The sequence below is a fragment of the Myotis daubentonii genome, chromosome 2, assembly GCF_963259705.1.
Source record: "Myotis daubentonii chromosome 2, mMyoDau2.1, whole genome shotgun sequence".
Classification (NCBI taxonomy): domain Eukaryota; kingdom Metazoa; phylum Chordata; class Mammalia; order Chiroptera; family Vespertilionidae; genus Myotis; species Myotis daubentonii.
The window spans coordinates 11,985,751-12,003,435 of NC_081841.1; the positions used below are offsets into that span (position 1 = coordinate 11,985,751).

Sequence of the window (17,685 nt, forward strand, 5' to 3'; positions counted from 1 at the left end):
GCCACATCACCTCCAGCCCTATCCTTGACTCACGTGCCTTTCAATTCAGGCCCAGGAGAGAATGATTCCATTTCTGAGAAGGAAAGTTAATCAGATGAAGCTACAGTACACTTTTAGTGCAATGAAGACTTGGTGGGATGCAGGCCATCCTTGGAGGACAGCTGAGGGAGCTGACCAGCAGCACAATGCTGAAGAAAATGACCAGGAAGTATTCTGGCCAACACTGACTCTCACAGACAGACACAGTAGCACAGCAGACAAAGCAAAAGTCTTGAGTTCTGGAAAATGGAGTTCCTAGTCTCACTTTATTATGAAGCTAGAAAGAGAACGCATGTGAAATGTTTTGTAAACTGTTAAAGGAAATGGATTATCACCAGACATTAGTTTGGAAATGTTTGGGGAAATTCTTTGGGACTTGCTTCCCCCAATGATAAATTTGAAAATATATTAATCAAGTAATGATAAAACAACCTGAGCTCTTTAGAAGAAAGATGTAGTATGTGAATACCAAAGATTTATTTTAACCAGAGTAAGTTTCCCTCCACCCCGAATGAATGGTCATTTCTCCACCTGTCTATTAAATGCCTCTTACACTTTAAGGATCAGCACAAATGCTACCTTTCCTGTGAAACAATCCAGACAGAATGAACTCCTTTTCCTGGGTGCTTACAGTTCAACACAGACCTTATGTTGTCATTATTTTCTTCAAGAATAGATTTCCTTCACTAGAATGTGAGCTTTCCAGAGGCAGAGCTTGTCATGTTCACCAATCTCCCTCATCTTCCTAGCACAATGCCTTGCTAACATTAATAAATGTCCCTTGACTTGTACTGCATTTAGTCTACTTTGGCTTATGGCTTCTTGTTTACCTCAAAAAAACAAACAAACAAAAAAATACCAAAACCAATAACAGTGAGAAGAGAGAAGAAACTTAAGACAAACATGTAAGATGCATAAAGAATGGCTTCATTCTTTGCATTCCTGCTTTGGAATGCCCACTGCTAATCTCCACACAGCTTTGTCATTGACTGTTATTAGTGAGAGCAAATGTTAGAAAGCACAGAAAGGCAAACAATGTAAAAAACCCACCACACGTCATGCAAAGTCTGTCATTTACGACTACTCTCAAAGTTGCCTTTAGCTCCAATTTTTCAATAGCAAAATTAGTGCCAACAAGACCTATTTGCTCTGCTTTGTAAGTGCAAAAATCAGTGTCACCTTCAGGTTGAGCTGGGCATCTATCTGCTGGGTATTGCTGGGTGAGTACATATCTTCTTTGCGGCATAGTTTAAATCAGGTGGAAGCTTGGTTATTTCAGACGACATTTGTGCATTGATTTGTTGGCAGCGTCTAGAATATGTGAATTTCCCTGAGATTACAAGAAGGACCTGGCACTGTTTTTGTCGCTGCTATAGGAATATCTATAAACGTGAATTTATATTAGGGATGCCTCTTGTCTCTTTCAGTAAGTACCTGAATTACACTGTATTGTCTTAGGTAGTTCTATCCCCCATCTCCCACTTTCCTAGCTTGGAGCTTACTCATCCTGCATATATGGGCCAGCTGACTAGCATCTGTGTTATCTTTTAAGAACTCATGTTATTAAAATAATTTATGAACATGATATTTATGTAATTGAGTGGTTTACTATTAGTACGCCCTAACATACTAATGTGCTCCACTCGGTCCTGTTAACACTTCCTCCTCCTACCAGAGGGACTATTAGACACTGTGTTTCATCGTGTCCTTTTGGAAACAGCTAAGCACAAATCCTATTTTTATATATTCATTCCAAACTTGTTATTGTGCCTCCTATAGGTTTGCCATATCGTATCTTATATTTGACTATTCTATCAAAAGTATGGAGAATGTCATCTGCAAATAGATGACAATGTCTTTTGAAGACTGTAAGCATTGCCAGTGACTGTAAATTCTAACCCTGGGAAAAGATGAGAGTTTAAGAAGACTAGCTGGAAGCTCCACTAGGTTTGCAGGTGATGAGACTACTTACTTCTAAATAACTTGTACCACACTGCCAGCATCATCTGAAAGAAGCTCAGACTCGGCAGAGGGTCTGAATACCCACCCACACCTGTCACACTCTCCATGTTTTCAAACATTTCTACTCCAAGCCTCCTGCTGTGCTCTAAGCCTCTGCCCTCTTTGTTACACCTTTTCCTTTAATGACTGGCTTTCCTATTCCAGTTGCTGCTTCTCTTGGCTGAGGGATACTGTTCTTCACATAGTAGTGAAAAAGGAGATGAACAGAAGAAATTCACCTTTAAGTGACAGCTGCCATTGACACACAGAAGCACTCACTCAAGATGGCTTAAAGGAGAAAGGGACTCAATGCATGACTGGAAAACAGAGTGATTCAGGCAAGTGTGAAAGGAATTAATATTTTCTAATAATTCCTCCAGGACAACTAGTTGCTGATTAGTATACATTTGATTTAATTATTTTCCAAACTGACTATTTTTGGAGGAGAAGGAGATGTGGAGCAAGAAGGGAAGGGGAGATTGTTTTTAGAGCCCCTAATTAATACAAAGCCCTGCTTTCAGAAAAGCCTTCATTTGAGCTATTCCTTTTCACTTTTTCCTGTTGGGTACATGACAATTTAGAATTCTTGGTTTCATCAAAAAAGAAAAAAAAAGCATCATGATTTTAAACAAAAACCAAAACAGACTAAAACAAAAAATACAAGAAGCGGCAAAATGACTGAACCTAACTCAGCATCTTTTTGAAGACAGGGAGGTTAGTGGGTTAAACGTCACAGTGACCTAGCAGTTACTGTCCCACCTTGGAGAGTTGGACTGTTTAAGAGTGCACATCCAGAGGCACAGGTAGGGAACGCGGGAGCCGAGAGTACTACTGCTGCTGCCGGGGCCACCCTGTGCCAATCAGCATGGATTTCCAGAGCTGCTGCTCTATGGTAACTCTCAGCGAGAGAGACAAAGAATAGAACATTTGTAGAAACCAAGCAAAAAATGGATGGGAATACAATACCTGGAAAGTTTATCAAGCATGTTGACAAGTTTCATGGCTTCATATTCTTTTTGTTCTTCTGTCATTTCATCTATAAGGTTTGGCATTGGTTCCTCTAAATGACCAGTGATAAGATTAATGCTACAAAAAGAAAAAAAAGTTATGCTGTATGTTTTAAAATTATGCTCTTTCTATACTTTGCTGGTCCAAGTTGTAAGTTATAATAAGAAAGAGTATAGTTGCCAAAAAATTGGCAATAATAGAATTTTATGGTATAGAACTGCTCTAGGAATTTTTTTAAAAAATTACTTTCCTAGTATTAACTATTGTTTTTCAAAAAGTAAAACTAACTTGCCAACTTAAAAAAAATAAGGCCCGGCTGCTTTTTAAAAATTTGATTGGGTATTTAGGGTAAATATCCTTGGATGCATACCTTCTTCATTAATTATAAGGGGACAAATGATTTAAGAGAGGGAGAAACTCATTTTGTGATACAGCATAAAACAAATATATCAAAAAAACTGGAAAAATGATGATAGGCTGGAATCTGAAAATGAAAGCATGCCAATTTATAATCTCAGGAAATTAGTCCATTAGTGAGACCACAGAAGGCAATGAGTGTTTAAATAATAAAAGATAAAGCAGAAGAACAATTTTAATTAGATTTGATCTGACCTAGATAAAAAAAAAAAAAAGGAATGAAATGTAGCCTACCAAGACACAGGTATAACATCTGGTTTTCTGGAAATAGATTTAATAAAGTACTTAGAATGAATACGTTCCATAAACTATGTACGAAGTTCTAATACCAAACAAGCTATCCTCTTAGATAAAAGCCACATTATTTTTTTTTAAGAAAGTGAAATAAAAGATAATTCTTCCAATGGTGGCTAAATATCTGTAAGTTAAATATGTTTCTGGAGAAAAGGACAAGCAATTATAGCATTTTGTACCAGCCAAGTACAGATGGTTTGCTCTTAATGATCAAATTAAATATCCCTGCAAACAGCAAATCGCTAATAAATTGCTTTGTAGGGTCTACAAACACAAATGCGTTCAGGGACCAGGCCTTCAGGATAAGCAAGTGAGTGAACTGGTCAAGTATAAGCACTGTGGAGCGCTGGGACTGGAGTAAACTGGAGGTTAGAAAGTGGTCTAAGTTGAAAAAAATCACAAGGGCCAAAACAAGGACATTGTGATCAATTATGTTCTCTGGTGGTGAGCTTCTAATTGGGCAAGGTAACTTTACTGACCTGGGCTTTCTCATCTGGAGTAAGGTTAGGCCACAGGTACTATTACCAGATTTCCTTTTCTTTTGCTGAATTCCTCAAGGGCTACATGACATGCAGAGTCTTGTGAAAGAATTCAGTGCTCATCATCCTCTAAAACTGGATCTAAAACATCTGTTTTGCCATTCTTGCATAAGATCTATGTCTAGAGTTGTGGTTAAAAAAATCTTTTTCCCTTCAAAGCAGTGGAAACCATCCCCTGCTTCTTATTTAACAAATGAAACCCTAGGTAGAGGGCCAATATGTAAAGTAGACAAAAGTTGGAACTGCTCAGGCAGAGGAGATAGGGATGGCCAAGAGCCTCCTCTATTTGTCTGCACTCTTAAGGAACCCTGGTGCTCAGGGTAAACAGTCTGAAACCCACAGGCTTGCCAGTGATTTTTAGTCTTGGCTGTACATTAGGATCACTTGGGAAACTTTAAAGAGAACTAAATCTCTGTGTGTGTGTGCGTGCACACATGTGCGTACGTGTACATATACATACTTATATATGTATATATGTTTTTAAGTTTTCCAGGTAATTCTGATACACAATGAGTTAAGAACCACTGGGCTAGAGTGCCTACTTCAGACACTCATAATGCACTATTACTGCCTCTCCTTTTTTTTTTCAGGTGCTAATAAAGGAAGAGAAAAAGTTAAGTGGCCATTAACAAAAACACTGAATGGGGTCATCATTTTTCCCAAAAATTGAGAACAAAGAGGACCCAGACAAGGATTCTGAGAACTACAGAGTTCTTAAGAGGTATCCAGATGCCACAATGAAAATGTAATTCCATCACCCATCTATTATTTGCTTAGGCATATAACAACGAGACATGTTTTTACTGGTTTCTCTACTGCTCCCTGTTAACCCAGAAAAACAACTAATCTTATAAATGATAAGTAAAAGTACTTATTGCAAGCTCATACCACTTCCCAAGCAAACAAAGGAAATCAGTTCTTAGAACAAAGTATAAGGGAAGGTAGTAGATATATTAACTGCATCTGCTCATCTTGGCTCCTGAGTGAAGGCTTCTCTCATCAAGGCCTATGGAGGGGTGATTTTAAAAACCAGATCCACAGACTGTTGTAGAATATGATGGCATTATACAAGCCATCGTGTGCCTCAGGGAGAAGTGTGTTAGGGGGACACACTGGTGAGCTCTGTGGTATTGTGGACACCACAGCACACAAAGGTCAGGACATGCATTCCTGGGTCAGAGCACATTTGATTCTTTTCTTGGTTCTTTAAAGGCTTAATGGAAATGATGCCTGTTTTCCGTAAGCTGACCTCAAGTTCTCTGCTGCTGAAATGATTTAATGGCTTGCTCTGAAATTAGGTACTAAAGTCACAAAATCCTTTGCTCACTGAACACAAAAGTAGTAGCTAGAAATTAATTTTTATGGAGTAGGAACTTACCATCCTTTACCCATGGAGTAAAACATTCCAATCCCCCCAAAGTCACTCCAGGGACTCAGGTTTCATTTTTTCCTTCACAAAAACACCCCACGCCGCCCCGTACTCAGAACAATGTAAACAATACCACAGAAAACAACAGAGCTATGCCACCTCTTAAGGGAAACAGGGCAGTGTGCTGGGGGCAGGAGGCAGACTGGGACACTGTCTCCTCTCTTGCTCCCCACTTCACACTAGTGGCATGTAGTTTCCTTACTTAGAGAAGAATAGAAAACAAGTAATAGTCACCACAACAATGATGTCAGTTTCCATAAAATAGGTTATTTTCAGTTGAGTAAACACTTGCCACCTTTATAACCTTAAACAGTAGAGTATGAGACTTAGCTTTCAGTTTCAGGATCTTAACCCTATGAAATTCTGGGGTTCGTTTTATTTTGTTCCAAACGCTGAGTCTTAAGATACTTTAAGTACACCAATTTTGGTGGATATTTTATTGGGTAATTTTATATTTACTATGATCCCCCCCACTTTTCTGCTTTCTTCCTCTTCCCAGCACTCTAATCCTATGATTGTTTGTCTTCCAAGAAGTATCTAAATTCTCATCTGTGGTATTTCATTGAGAATTTTTTATTATATTAGGCCCTTATATGAACTGACCACAGCTATATGGGCCTGGAGATGAAATTAGTAAGACATACTAAAAAGTATGAGGAAATAAACATATGCATAAAAGTTGAAATATATTTCAAGACTTTTGCTTTTTCTTAAAATTGCTGTTACATTTGGTCATCAATAGCACTAGGTCACTTAGCAAAAAAGACCCATTAAAAATTCCCTGAGCTACATGAAAGTTAACTTCGGTTTCTAAAAAGTGTGGGTTAAATTTTACTGAAAGCATTCTGGCTGAAGAATGGGCTATAAAGCTCAACCCCTACAGAGCCAGGCAGGTAAGATGAACAGAAAGGATACGCTGTCAAACCAAGGGAACTTATGCTGCACCAACTCCATTGCAATGCAAGAATGTTATTAGAAACTTCCCCTTTTTAAAAGGAGCTGAAAATCCAAATTTTCACATGAAATATCTGAATTCTAAATTCTTGCAAGTAATAATTTTAAGCAGTACTATGTAAAGTTAAAAAATAACGGAAAACACAAAACCCAAATTACCAATGCAACATGGGGAAGTCAAGCAGAACCTACCTGTGGGCTGAATCTAACCTATGGGCTTACAATTTGCAACCTCTAGGAAGAATCAGGGTTTTAGGAAAAGGCATTGGTGAACCCAGACTAAAAAGGGAGGGGACAGGAGGGGTAGGAAAGGAGACATTATCTGCCAATGAAGCTACAAATGTTTTCCAGGAAAAACTCCCCAGAATATTTGTCCCCACAAAACAACAAAGAGCAGAGTGGAACTTTACCATATCCTGATGTTCTTGAGTTCCATTCCCCGGCTCCCACTCCACAACTGCAAGTTGGCCTTGATGAGGGCAGCCACCTCAATCATTTGGTATCCCAATGCCGAGAGAGGCCGACTGACTCAAAAAATTTATTCAACAAAAATCCCCTGAGTGCCTACTGTGTGCCAGGCTATTCTGGGGACATCTCAATGGACAAAAACAGGCACAAAAAAAGCCTCTTCTCTCCTGGAGCTTACCTTCCAATGGGGAAAACTGACATCATAAGTAAACTGTATGGTATGTTAGAAGTGCTATGAAAACGAGCAATGTAAGGAAGTGTGACGTGGAGGGGTGACGGTGTGTGTGCTGCAGTTTTTATTAAGTGTACAGAACGGGCTTCACTAAGATGATATCTGAGTAAAGACTTGGAAAAGGTGAGACAGTAAGATATGTCAATGATATGGCGGTTCCTCAAAAATTTAAACATACAACTACATAGACATTGATCCAGCAATTCTGCTTCTGGGTATATATCCAAAAGAAGTGAAAGCTGGATCCTCACTGGTTTGGCTCAGCGAATAGAGCATCAGCTTGCAGACTGAAGAGTCCTGGGTTCGATTCCAGTCAAGGACACATGCCCAGGTTGTGGGCTCAATCCCCAGTAAGGGGGGGGGGGGGCGGTGACAGGAGGCAGCTGATCAATTATATCTATACTAGAAGTCCGGTGCATGAAATTTGTGCATGGGAGTGGGTAGGGGGGTAGATCCCTCAGCTGGGCCTGCACCCTCTCGCAATCTGGACCGCTGGCTCCTAACCGCTCCTCTGCCTGCCTGCCTGGTCACCCCTAACCACTCTGCCTGCTTGCCCCTAACCACTCTACCTGCTTGATCACCCCTAATCACTCGCCTGCCTGCCTGATTGCCCCTAACTGCTCGCCTGCCTGCCTGATTGCTCCTAACCACTCTGCCTGCCTGCCTGTTGTCCCTAACTGCTCACCTGCCTGCGGGATCACCCCTAACCACTCTGCCTGCCTGCCTGATTGCCCCTAGCTGCTTGCTTGCCTGCCTGATAGACCCTAACCGCCTCTGCCTCGGCCCCCACCACCATGATTTTGTCTAGAAAGATGTCCGGAAGGTCATTTGGCTGTCTGATTAGCATATTACGCTTTTATTACTATAGATATATAAAGAAGTAATATGCAAATTAGGCCGGGACGCTGTAACGGGTCACGACTGGACAGGAAGAGGCTGCGAGCGTAGGTGAGGCCCAGAGCAGAGATGGAGACAGAGACAGGGCGGCACCGGAGTGAACACAGGCAGGGGGGCTGGGGGATGCTGCGAGTCAGGCGTGGGTCCTGGCCCCCCATGGTGCTGGCCCAGCCTCCCACAGTGCTGTCCAGCCTGACTCCCGTGTTGGCCAGTGCTGCACGAGTCAGGTGCAGGTCCCGGCCCACTGCGGGGTGCGTCCTTGCACAGTAGGAGGCAGGGCACCTCCTCGCGCGATTTTAATCGTGTGCTGGGCCTCTAGTATATATATAAAGTGAAAGCTGAGACTTTAACAGATATGTGTACACCCATTTCACAGCAGCATTATTCACAATAGCCAAAAGGTGGACACAATTCAAGTCTTCACTGAGAGAAGAATGGTTAAATAAAATGTGGTACATACAATGGAATGTCATTCAGCCTTAAGAAGGATGGAAATTTTGACACATGCTACAATATAGATGAATCTTAAAGACATTATTCTAAGTGAAATTAGCCAGTCAAAAAAGGATAAATATTGTATATGATTTCACCTATTATGGTTCCTAAAATGGTGAATTTTATATCATGTATATTTTACCCCTCAAATAAGAAGGCACAGTGAAGAGCACAATAAAACTTGCTTTGCCTACCTCAAACCCTCCCTTGCCCTGCCCCCCAAAAAACCCCATAAGCTCTGGAGTCAGGCCACCTGATCACTCATGAACTATGTGCTCTACACAAGTACTTGACATCAATGAGCTTTAGTGTCCTCTTCTGTAAACTGGGGAGAACTCTATCCCAAAGGGTTAATATGAAGGTTAAATGAGATGATATCGGAAAGTTCTTAGAACAGTACCTACACATATTAGACACTCAATAAATACCAGCTATTATTATTGGCATAAGTGAGCCACTTGCTAAGAAATAAGCAAGCCAGAAGGCCTTGGATGATGTAGTAAGCTTACTCTATTCAGTTACATCATCACCCAAGAGTGGCCTGTGCAATCTTCATTAACTAAAGAAGCCACGCAACAATTACGTATTTTGAGCAATTTCCTATAGATAATTCCAGATAGAGAGATCAGTTAATGGCTGAAAATGTCTCAAGTAGTTTGGGAATTACCATAAAAGTAGAACAGTGATTCTACAATAAACAAGATGGTAAATTATGAAACATTTTAATCCAAGTTTTTGCAGTCCATTAGCAGTGCAAAGATCTAGGGTGTGTGTTGTCACTCTTTCACTGTTTACCAAATATTTACTAAGTATCTATCGTGTAGCAACCATACAAATAAACATACTGAATACATATATGTATATATATATAAATAGATACTATATTGCATCTAGGCAATTAAAAAAAACAACTCCAAAATGTCTTTTTAAATTATAGTGCTTTCTAAGTGTTTCCTATGTTGAGTGTTTTGGATTAAGACTGATTCCTTTATTATAAAGGATATAGAAACTATGGTTGTAAATCTATAGGAAATGAAATGTGGAACAATACTGTAGTTATCTAACGCAACTGACCTCTTGCTGGCCATTTCCCCAAATTATAACACAAAAATAAAATAAAAAATAGAGAATTCAGTTATGAAAGTACAAAACTAGTGGGGTTGCAAATAACACAAAGGCTGGTAAACTTACAGAACCCAGTGTAATGCAGAAGCAGCAATGATTTTATTCTCAATTCTGACCTTCTAGAGCAGCAGTCACCAACCTTTCGGACCTCATGGACCACCAATGGTCCGCGGACCACCAGTTGGTGACTGCTGTCAAAACAGATGCTGACAGAGCTACTGCTGAGAGAAATATAGTCAAGAAGGCAATACCCAAGCAGTTTAGTACAATGATTTTAAGCTTCTGAATGTGATCTGAACTAGTGGGGGTATTAAGGGTGTAAGGAGGTATCTTAAAGTTCTGCCCACTTTGGCCTTCCCCTCCTTCTGCCCCTCTGTACAGAAGTTCTTTAAAGACACCTCTTTGGGCCCCCAGGCTCCTAGATACCCATCCTGAAAGTCACTAGTCTACAATGAGCCAAATGTCATTAGATACATATCTTTCAAATGATGTTTGCAATTATGTATACACCATATCAGTCAGTTACATTACATAAACAGTTTAGGAGCCTCCATGCTCAGAGGCATAAAAGAAACAGGTATAAAATTCGAATTTAGAGATTTGGTTTCTCTTTGATACAATACCAAAGTTTATATGACATCTTTTAACAAACATGGCTAAACATACACCAAAAACCTGTGTGACATGTAACTTGATTTAATGAGTATATCCTGTCTAAGTGTGCTAATTACAGAAAGCCATTTCCAGTCCATTAAGTACATTTATTTTGACACAAAAAGGACTGTTGTGATATTAACTGTCTCCCACAGCCTGAATGTAAGCTTCATACAATTCTTGGTTTCAGATTCCACTAAAGGATTATAGGTTACCTTAGTGCATTAATCAGAACCCACTTACATTTTTTTTACAATGGGACAAGGGCCAACTGGATGAGGAGTAATTTCTCTGCTTTTGCCAATACTAACAACTCTTGTGAATAAATGTATCCTAAGAAACCTAGACTCTGATCCTGGGAACACCGACTAGTGAAGGATAATCAGAGAGTAGGGGAGTAAGCAATCCTTTCAGATTTTAGAAGTTCCACTAGATTGATAAAAGTTTTCATAACAATTTTTAGGGACAAAGTTCTTCATGTTCTGTGGATCACTGCCTAGAGCACAAAGGACTGTCTCGCTTAGAAAGTACTTTATTCACCACTACTTCCACAAGGACCATCTAGGTAAGTATTTAAACAAATTAAACATTCCACTACCCTGTTTCACCTAAAAGTAGGGAAGATATAAGAAAAAAAAAAAAACAGATGGGAAACCCCTATTTATACTTGTAATGAGTAAACACAAAATTTCACAATGGTGGCTATTCTGACCATAACATACCATTCCTATTAACAACATAGGCCAGGTCCAAAGGCTAGAGATTAGGGATGTAAGGCCCAAGTACTAGTACAGAATCTCCTATGACCAAAAGCTAAGACAATAACAATATCAAACCTCATGGTCTTTGATTTAAACAAACAGTGCTCTTCTGAAATCTAGCATGTCTATTTCCCAAACCATTGGAAGGGACCCAGTGTTCTTGTATTTTCTCTGAGCTCTTTCTTGTTACAGTAGCATTCTGGTGCTTTCTAGATAAATGGCCATTACCACTACAGAAATCATCTACCAAACAAAAGCAACAATACACATTGAGCTGCAACAATACTGACCACCAACAAGTACTCAAGAGTTGTCTAAGTTGACTGTGTCCACATCTCTGGGGCACAAAGAATGCCTAACGTAATTTCTATCTTCCTTTAATATGAGACTTCTCCACTGGTAAGTTTTAATGTTTCAAATGGAGAGATATAAAACATTAAACTGTTATGGAAATACAATTTATGGAATGGAAAAAACAAGAGTGAGCAAGACTCATTTTAATTAAATTATACATAATTAGGGAAAGATTAAAGTATTGATTTCTCTATCTTTTCTTCAAATACTTGATAGAGATACCCAATTTATAACATCTAAATGGTGGCAGTCTTAAGAACTTACTGCTAGCATTTCCCCACAAAGCCTTTTTTTGGTGGTGGGGGGGATATACTCTATAGATCCTGCTGAGGCTGATAGCACTGGGGGTGCTAAAAGTAATGCTACCTGCTCAGACCAATTTGCTGAGAATATGGGCAATAAAATTCCTAATTAGGGATGATCTTTTACCTTCTCACAACCCATTACTTTCATGTCAACAGGAAATAATCTGTACTGAAAAAGGGGGGGTGGGTGCTGATTTTGCAGATAATGATTTTCTATCTTTGACCAAATACAACATGACCCACATCACACTCTAGAAGACTATCGGTAGAAAACATAGCATGTCAACATCAATGATACCAAAAGGCAGTTACCCTTTTAACATTCAGTAATAAAAACCAGGAAACTGAGCTCAAACAACTCCTGGAAACCTTAGTTTCTTAGTGAGTGGAAACTAAGAAACCTACCTGGGATGGGGGTTGAGAGGAAGATGAAAAGAATGGGAAGGGAAGGAAGTAGAGGTGGTTTGTTTGGGACAAAAAAATTAGTCTCTGATTTATAAGCACTGACTCAGGGAGGACTTGAGGAGTCTCTGTTTGCCTATTCAGAGCACTAATGCATCTGCTCAGAGGTAATTCCCTCAATGTTTGAGTAAAATTTACTATGGAGCCAAAGTTCTTTACTTTTGCTAGTAATGTGCCTTGTTGCTTTATTGACTCATAAGGGCTTTTATGCAAGAGGGAAGATCAGAATGTATGGAACCTACATTTAGTTTTCTGAGAAAGAATGAAGTATCAAATAACCAACCTAAATACTTAGTCTTGGTTACACCTTCTAAAGTCTTAACATATGGAAAAGAAGCAAAAAGGAAGCAACAATACTTTTAAAATATATGACGGTAGATATGTAAAAGCACCCTCTTACTTCTTGGGACAGGGTAATGAGCATGTTGAAAATAATCATGCAGCAGAACATTCCTTGCAATTATTATCATTCCTCAATCACTTGAAGACACTCTCTAAGGCAGCGGTCACCAACTGGTGGTCTGTGGACCACTGGTGGTCAGTGAGGTCCAAAAGGTTGGCGACCACAGCTCTAAGGCATGAGCAATGGAACGGCCTCTGAAAACACTATTAAATGGAAAGTTTCCAAATCCACAAAAGAAAAAAAAAAACACTTGGAAAATGAGAGACAAAGGAAGTGAAAGGCAAATAACCCACTCAAAGGCACAGAATTAGGTGAAAAGAAACTTGATACTATACTTTGGTTTTGCATTTTTGTATTCTTCAGTGTCTGTGTCCTCGTCCTCTGAGTACCAATTATCTCCTCTTCCTCCAGTCAAGAGGCCCCTGGCCGCCAACAGTCCTGCAGCATTCCCATAGCCAGTGTATTTCAGCAGGCTATCCACTGCAAAAACAGAACAGGTTTTTAGACAGGAATCCTTGGGTGTGCACTAGCATCACTGACTACTCACTAACACAGGGACATTGGAGATAAAGGCTACGATGGTAAAGCTTAAAATGGAGAATTTTTCAAAGTGTGGTTGGTAGTGGTTACACTATGTGCTCTGAGGACCAATCTTTTTTAAGGTTTCTGAAATTCAAACAGCTGATTTGAATATACTTCGTTGCGGAAGTGGGAACTCTCTGACCACCAGGGCATTGATTGGTAAGGGTGCTGTTTTAAGTTTTTGTTCACAAATCTTATTTCTTTATCCAATTTTAGAGAAATGATGATTAGAAACGAGTTACTGGCATTTTACCAATATCGCATATCATGTAAAATTTTTCTTACACCCTTTGTAGAAACTGGAGAGAAAGAAAATAAGAAAACTTAAGGATATTAGTAAATAGAATGGGCTAGGTTACTGCTTTTTTTAAAAAAAGTCAGCAATCTATATATATAAAAGGTTAATATGCTAAGTGTCTGAGTGTTCGACCGGTTGGTATGATGCACACTGACCACCAGGGAGCAGACGCTCAATGCAGGAGCTGCCATGATGCACACTGGCCAGCACCACGGACCTGGAACCGACAAACTAATACTCAGCTTCCCCCAAGTGAGACACAGGCCCCGCCATCACTTAGGAATGACACCCCACCAAATTGTAGCCAACACTGCCAAGACCCCATGGCACAAAATGGGGCCCACAGGCCAGTCCAGCCCAGAAACGGTCGCTGTGGGTGCTGGGTAATGATGTCATGTAGCAACACCCGGCTTCCTCTCCCTAGTGAGGACTAGCCTCTCTGCAGTTTCTTCAGCCCAGGAACATAACTTGCTTTAAAACCAGGTGCAAACATTTCACAATTTAACCAAATGTCTGTGAAGCATTTTCCCATGCCTCATCTCATTTGATCCTCAAAGAAGTCTTGGAATAGGTAGATAGGAGACTTGGGGGAATCCTATTCTCTTTTCATTAGCCATAAAATGGAGATTTAGAACATTTAGAAACTTGACCCGACTGAAAGAAGTTAGAAATGGTGGACCTTGAAAATGACTTCAGGTTTTCTCACTGCGCAGAATATAGTCAAACACTGCTGCAGTTAAATATTTTACCCTTTGTTACCCCTGCGTGATCTACAATAATAATCTGCTTCGTGTTGATATTTATTGCTGTGTTGCTGACAATTACCTGAAAGAGAAGTTGGGGTGCTTCACTGGGCTGGAAAAAGTTTAGCTTAATCAGAAAGCAGGTCTAATTAAGTAAGTTTATCCTATCCTATATAATAAAAGTCCAATATGCTAAGTATCCGGTCATCCAGTCAACCAATCAAAGCGTAATATGCTAATGATATGCTAAGGTGGCTCAACCACTCACTATGATGTGCTGACCACCAGGGGGCAGCCGGTTGACCGGTTGCTATGACATGCACTGACCACCAGGGGTTAAAAACTCCGACCAGTAGGTTAGCTTGCTGCTGGGGTCCGGCCAATTGGGACTGAGAGAGATGGGCTGGACATGCCCTGGAGCCCTCCTGCATCCCTCCCCAGCCCAGATCATGCACCGGTGGGGTCCCTCGGCCTGGCCTGTGCCCTCTTGCAATCTGGGACCCCTCGGGGAATGTCGGAGAGCCAGTTTCGGCCCGACAGTGGAAAGACCAGTTGCTATGATGTGCACTGACCACCAGGGGGCAGACGCTCAGCGCTGGAGCTGCCCCATGGTGGTCAGTGCACTCCCACAGGGGGAACTACATTCAGCCAGAAGCCAGGTTCACAGCTGGCGAGCGCAGTGGCGGTGGCAGGAGCTTCTCTCACCTCCGCAGCAGCGCTAAGGATGTATGACTGATGGCTTAGGCCTGCTCTTTTTTTTTTTTTTTTAATATATTTTATTGATTTTTTACAGAGAGGAAGGGAGAGGGATAGACAGTTAGAAACATCGATGAGAGAGAAACATTGATCAGCTGCCTCCTGCACATCTCCTACTGGGGATGTGCCCGCAACTCAGGTACATGCCCTTGACCGGAATCGAACCTGGGACCTTTCAGTCCGCAGGCTGACGCTCTATCCACTGAGCCAAACCGGTTTCGGCTAGGCCTGCTCTTAAGCCATCAGTTGGACATCCCCCGAGGGCTCCCAGACTGTGTGAGGGCGCAGGCCGGGCTGAGGGTCCACCCTCCCCCTGAGTGCATGAATTTTGTGCACTGGGCCTCAAGTATATACATAAAAGGCTAAGTTGATTCGCACATGCGCAATACATATAAAGCTCTCACTGGCACCAACTGCAGGTGTGTGTTTCTGTCACTGTAGATCATGAATTTGGTTGACATTTCTATTATAGAGAAAGAGCGAATAGCAATATTAAAATATTTCTTCTAATTAATTTCCTTTCAATGTGCATGAGTTCGTGTACTGGTCCACTAGTAAAATATATGAAAACACACAGAATCCACTGAGTAGGGAGGCTCGGGAGTTAGACTTGCTGGATTTCAATAATGAACACGTACTAGCTGGTTGACCCTGAGATGTTATTTTGCAGCTCTGTACCCACATTTTCTAATCTGGAGAATTGGAATAATATCTACCTCACAGATCAACACATGTGCTGGGGTCCAACCCCAGCAGGTCCACGGGTTCCCAAAGGCGTAGACGGAGTCAGCGAAGAAGGAATGACACAGAGGCAGCGTTCAGGTGATCATCATAGCCGGGTTCTCTTGTCAGGGTCTCTAGCCAAGTTCTGTTCAGGATCTCCACTGAAGTTCTGGTTTGGATCTCCAGCCAGGTTCTGTGTCCATGTTCTCTTGCTAGGTTCTCCAGGTTCTCCAGCCAGGTCCTGTAGCCATGTTCCCTCGCTAGGATCTCCAGCCAGGTTCAGTCACCAGGTTCTAGTCAGGTTCTCTTGCCAATTTCTGTAGTCAGGTTCAGTCCAGGATCTTTTGTCATGTTCTCTCGCTAGGTTCTGTCTCTAGGTTCTGAGGCCAGTTTCTGTCCAGGATCTTTTGCCATGTTCTCTCCAGCGAAGTTCTTCTGTCTCTAGAGAACGTTCTGTGTAGGTTCTGTGTTCTTAGTTCTGTCTTGTTACATCTGTATTTATACCAGTTGATTCCAATCCTATCAATCTCTATTCCAAAGGTTAGGGAGTTTCTTATCTCCATTCCAGGGAGTAAAGATTATGTAGCTTAAGCATGTTTGTTCGTAGTTAAAGTGATTAATTACCCGCCTGGCACTTAGTTAAGAGGTTTTATTCCCTCCTTAACTTCAGGGGAAAATCCCTACCTGGGGAAACAACCTTTCTCAGAGACCTTGGTTAAAACACATAGTGCCAAGAAGGTGAGCAAACATATTAAGAACAGTATGCCATATATGCCAGGTCCCTTGAAACAGCAAGCATGGACCGGCTCCCGGCACACATGCAAAGTGCTTAAAAAAGTGTCTGGCACAAAGTATTTTCCTAGTCATATAGGTAAAATGATCACTGATCATTTTCTGACTTAATCTTACTGGTAGTCAACCCAAATAAACAAGCCCCAACGAAGCATTTGGCGCAGATCCCCTCTAAGTAATAAATACATTGCTTGTCACCAATGTAAGGTGATTATCTCTAAGAGAAGCAGACATGTAAAACTTTTTCAGGAAAACCTTGAACTGTAGGAGTTTTCCTTTGTGTGTATGGTTTCTAAGCAATTTTAAGGAAGATACTGAGCAATCACTAGCAGCTTTATATAGAAGTACTTTCTTTTCTTCAGACAATTTGAAGGTGAACACTAAAATATTCAATCAAAAGATAAAAATCGGCAAAACTTACTTAAGGCTTTCAATAAAATGGCAACTAATGGCAACTGTAGGAAGCAAAATAACACTATCCTATCCATGTGTAAGGCCTCAGTAAAATCTACATCTGAAATACACTGGAATTCATATCACTTACCTCAAAAAGATAAAATAAAGCTGGAGAAGATTCAGAGGAGAGCCCTGGCTGGTTTGGCTCAGTGGATAGAGCGTTGGCCTGTGGACTGAAGGGTCCCGGGTTTGATTCTGGTCAATGGCACATGCCTGTGTTGTGGATTTGATCCCGGGGGGGGGGGGGGGGGTGTGCAAGAGGCAACCAATCAATGTTTCTCTCTCATCATTGATGTTTCTGTCTCTCTGTCCCTCTCCCTTCCTCTCTGAAATCAATAAAAATATATCAAAAAATAAAAGATTCAGAGGAGAGCAATTAAAATAATTCTGGGAACTAGAAAGGGGCAATGGATAGGGAAATAGGTGGGTAAGGACAGAGGATAACTGTGATAAGAGTATGAAATTATGGCTGAAACCGGTTTGGCTCAGTGGATGGAG

At 40.9% G+C, this 17,685-nt stretch overlaps 1 protein-coding gene across 8 annotated transcripts in view; it reads right to left on the bottom strand.

Annotated features, from left to right (window-relative positions):
* The window catches only part of RIC8B (RIC8 guanine nucleotide exchange factor B), a 111,736-nt gene that overhangs the window by 12,246 nt on the left and 81,805 nt on the right, over positions 1-17,685 (bottom strand). For 6 of the 8 annotated variants that reach the window (XR_009451122.1, XR_009451121.1, XR_009451119.1 and 3 more), the window contains exons 8-9: positions 13,173-13,317; positions 3,007-3,126 (exon numbers count right to left, since the gene is read on the bottom strand). Coding sequence is in view for 4 of the 8 variants with exons in the window: in XM_059681754.1 (XP_059537737.1) it covers positions 3,007-3,126; positions 13,173-13,317 (265 nt within the window). In the remaining 4 variants the exon portion in view is untranslated. Of the gene's footprint in view, position 1; positions 1,351-3,006; positions 3,127-13,172; positions 13,318-17,685 lie in introns of those variants that run through there. The other 2 variants (XM_059681755.1, XM_059681757.1) reach the window with 2 other exon arrangements.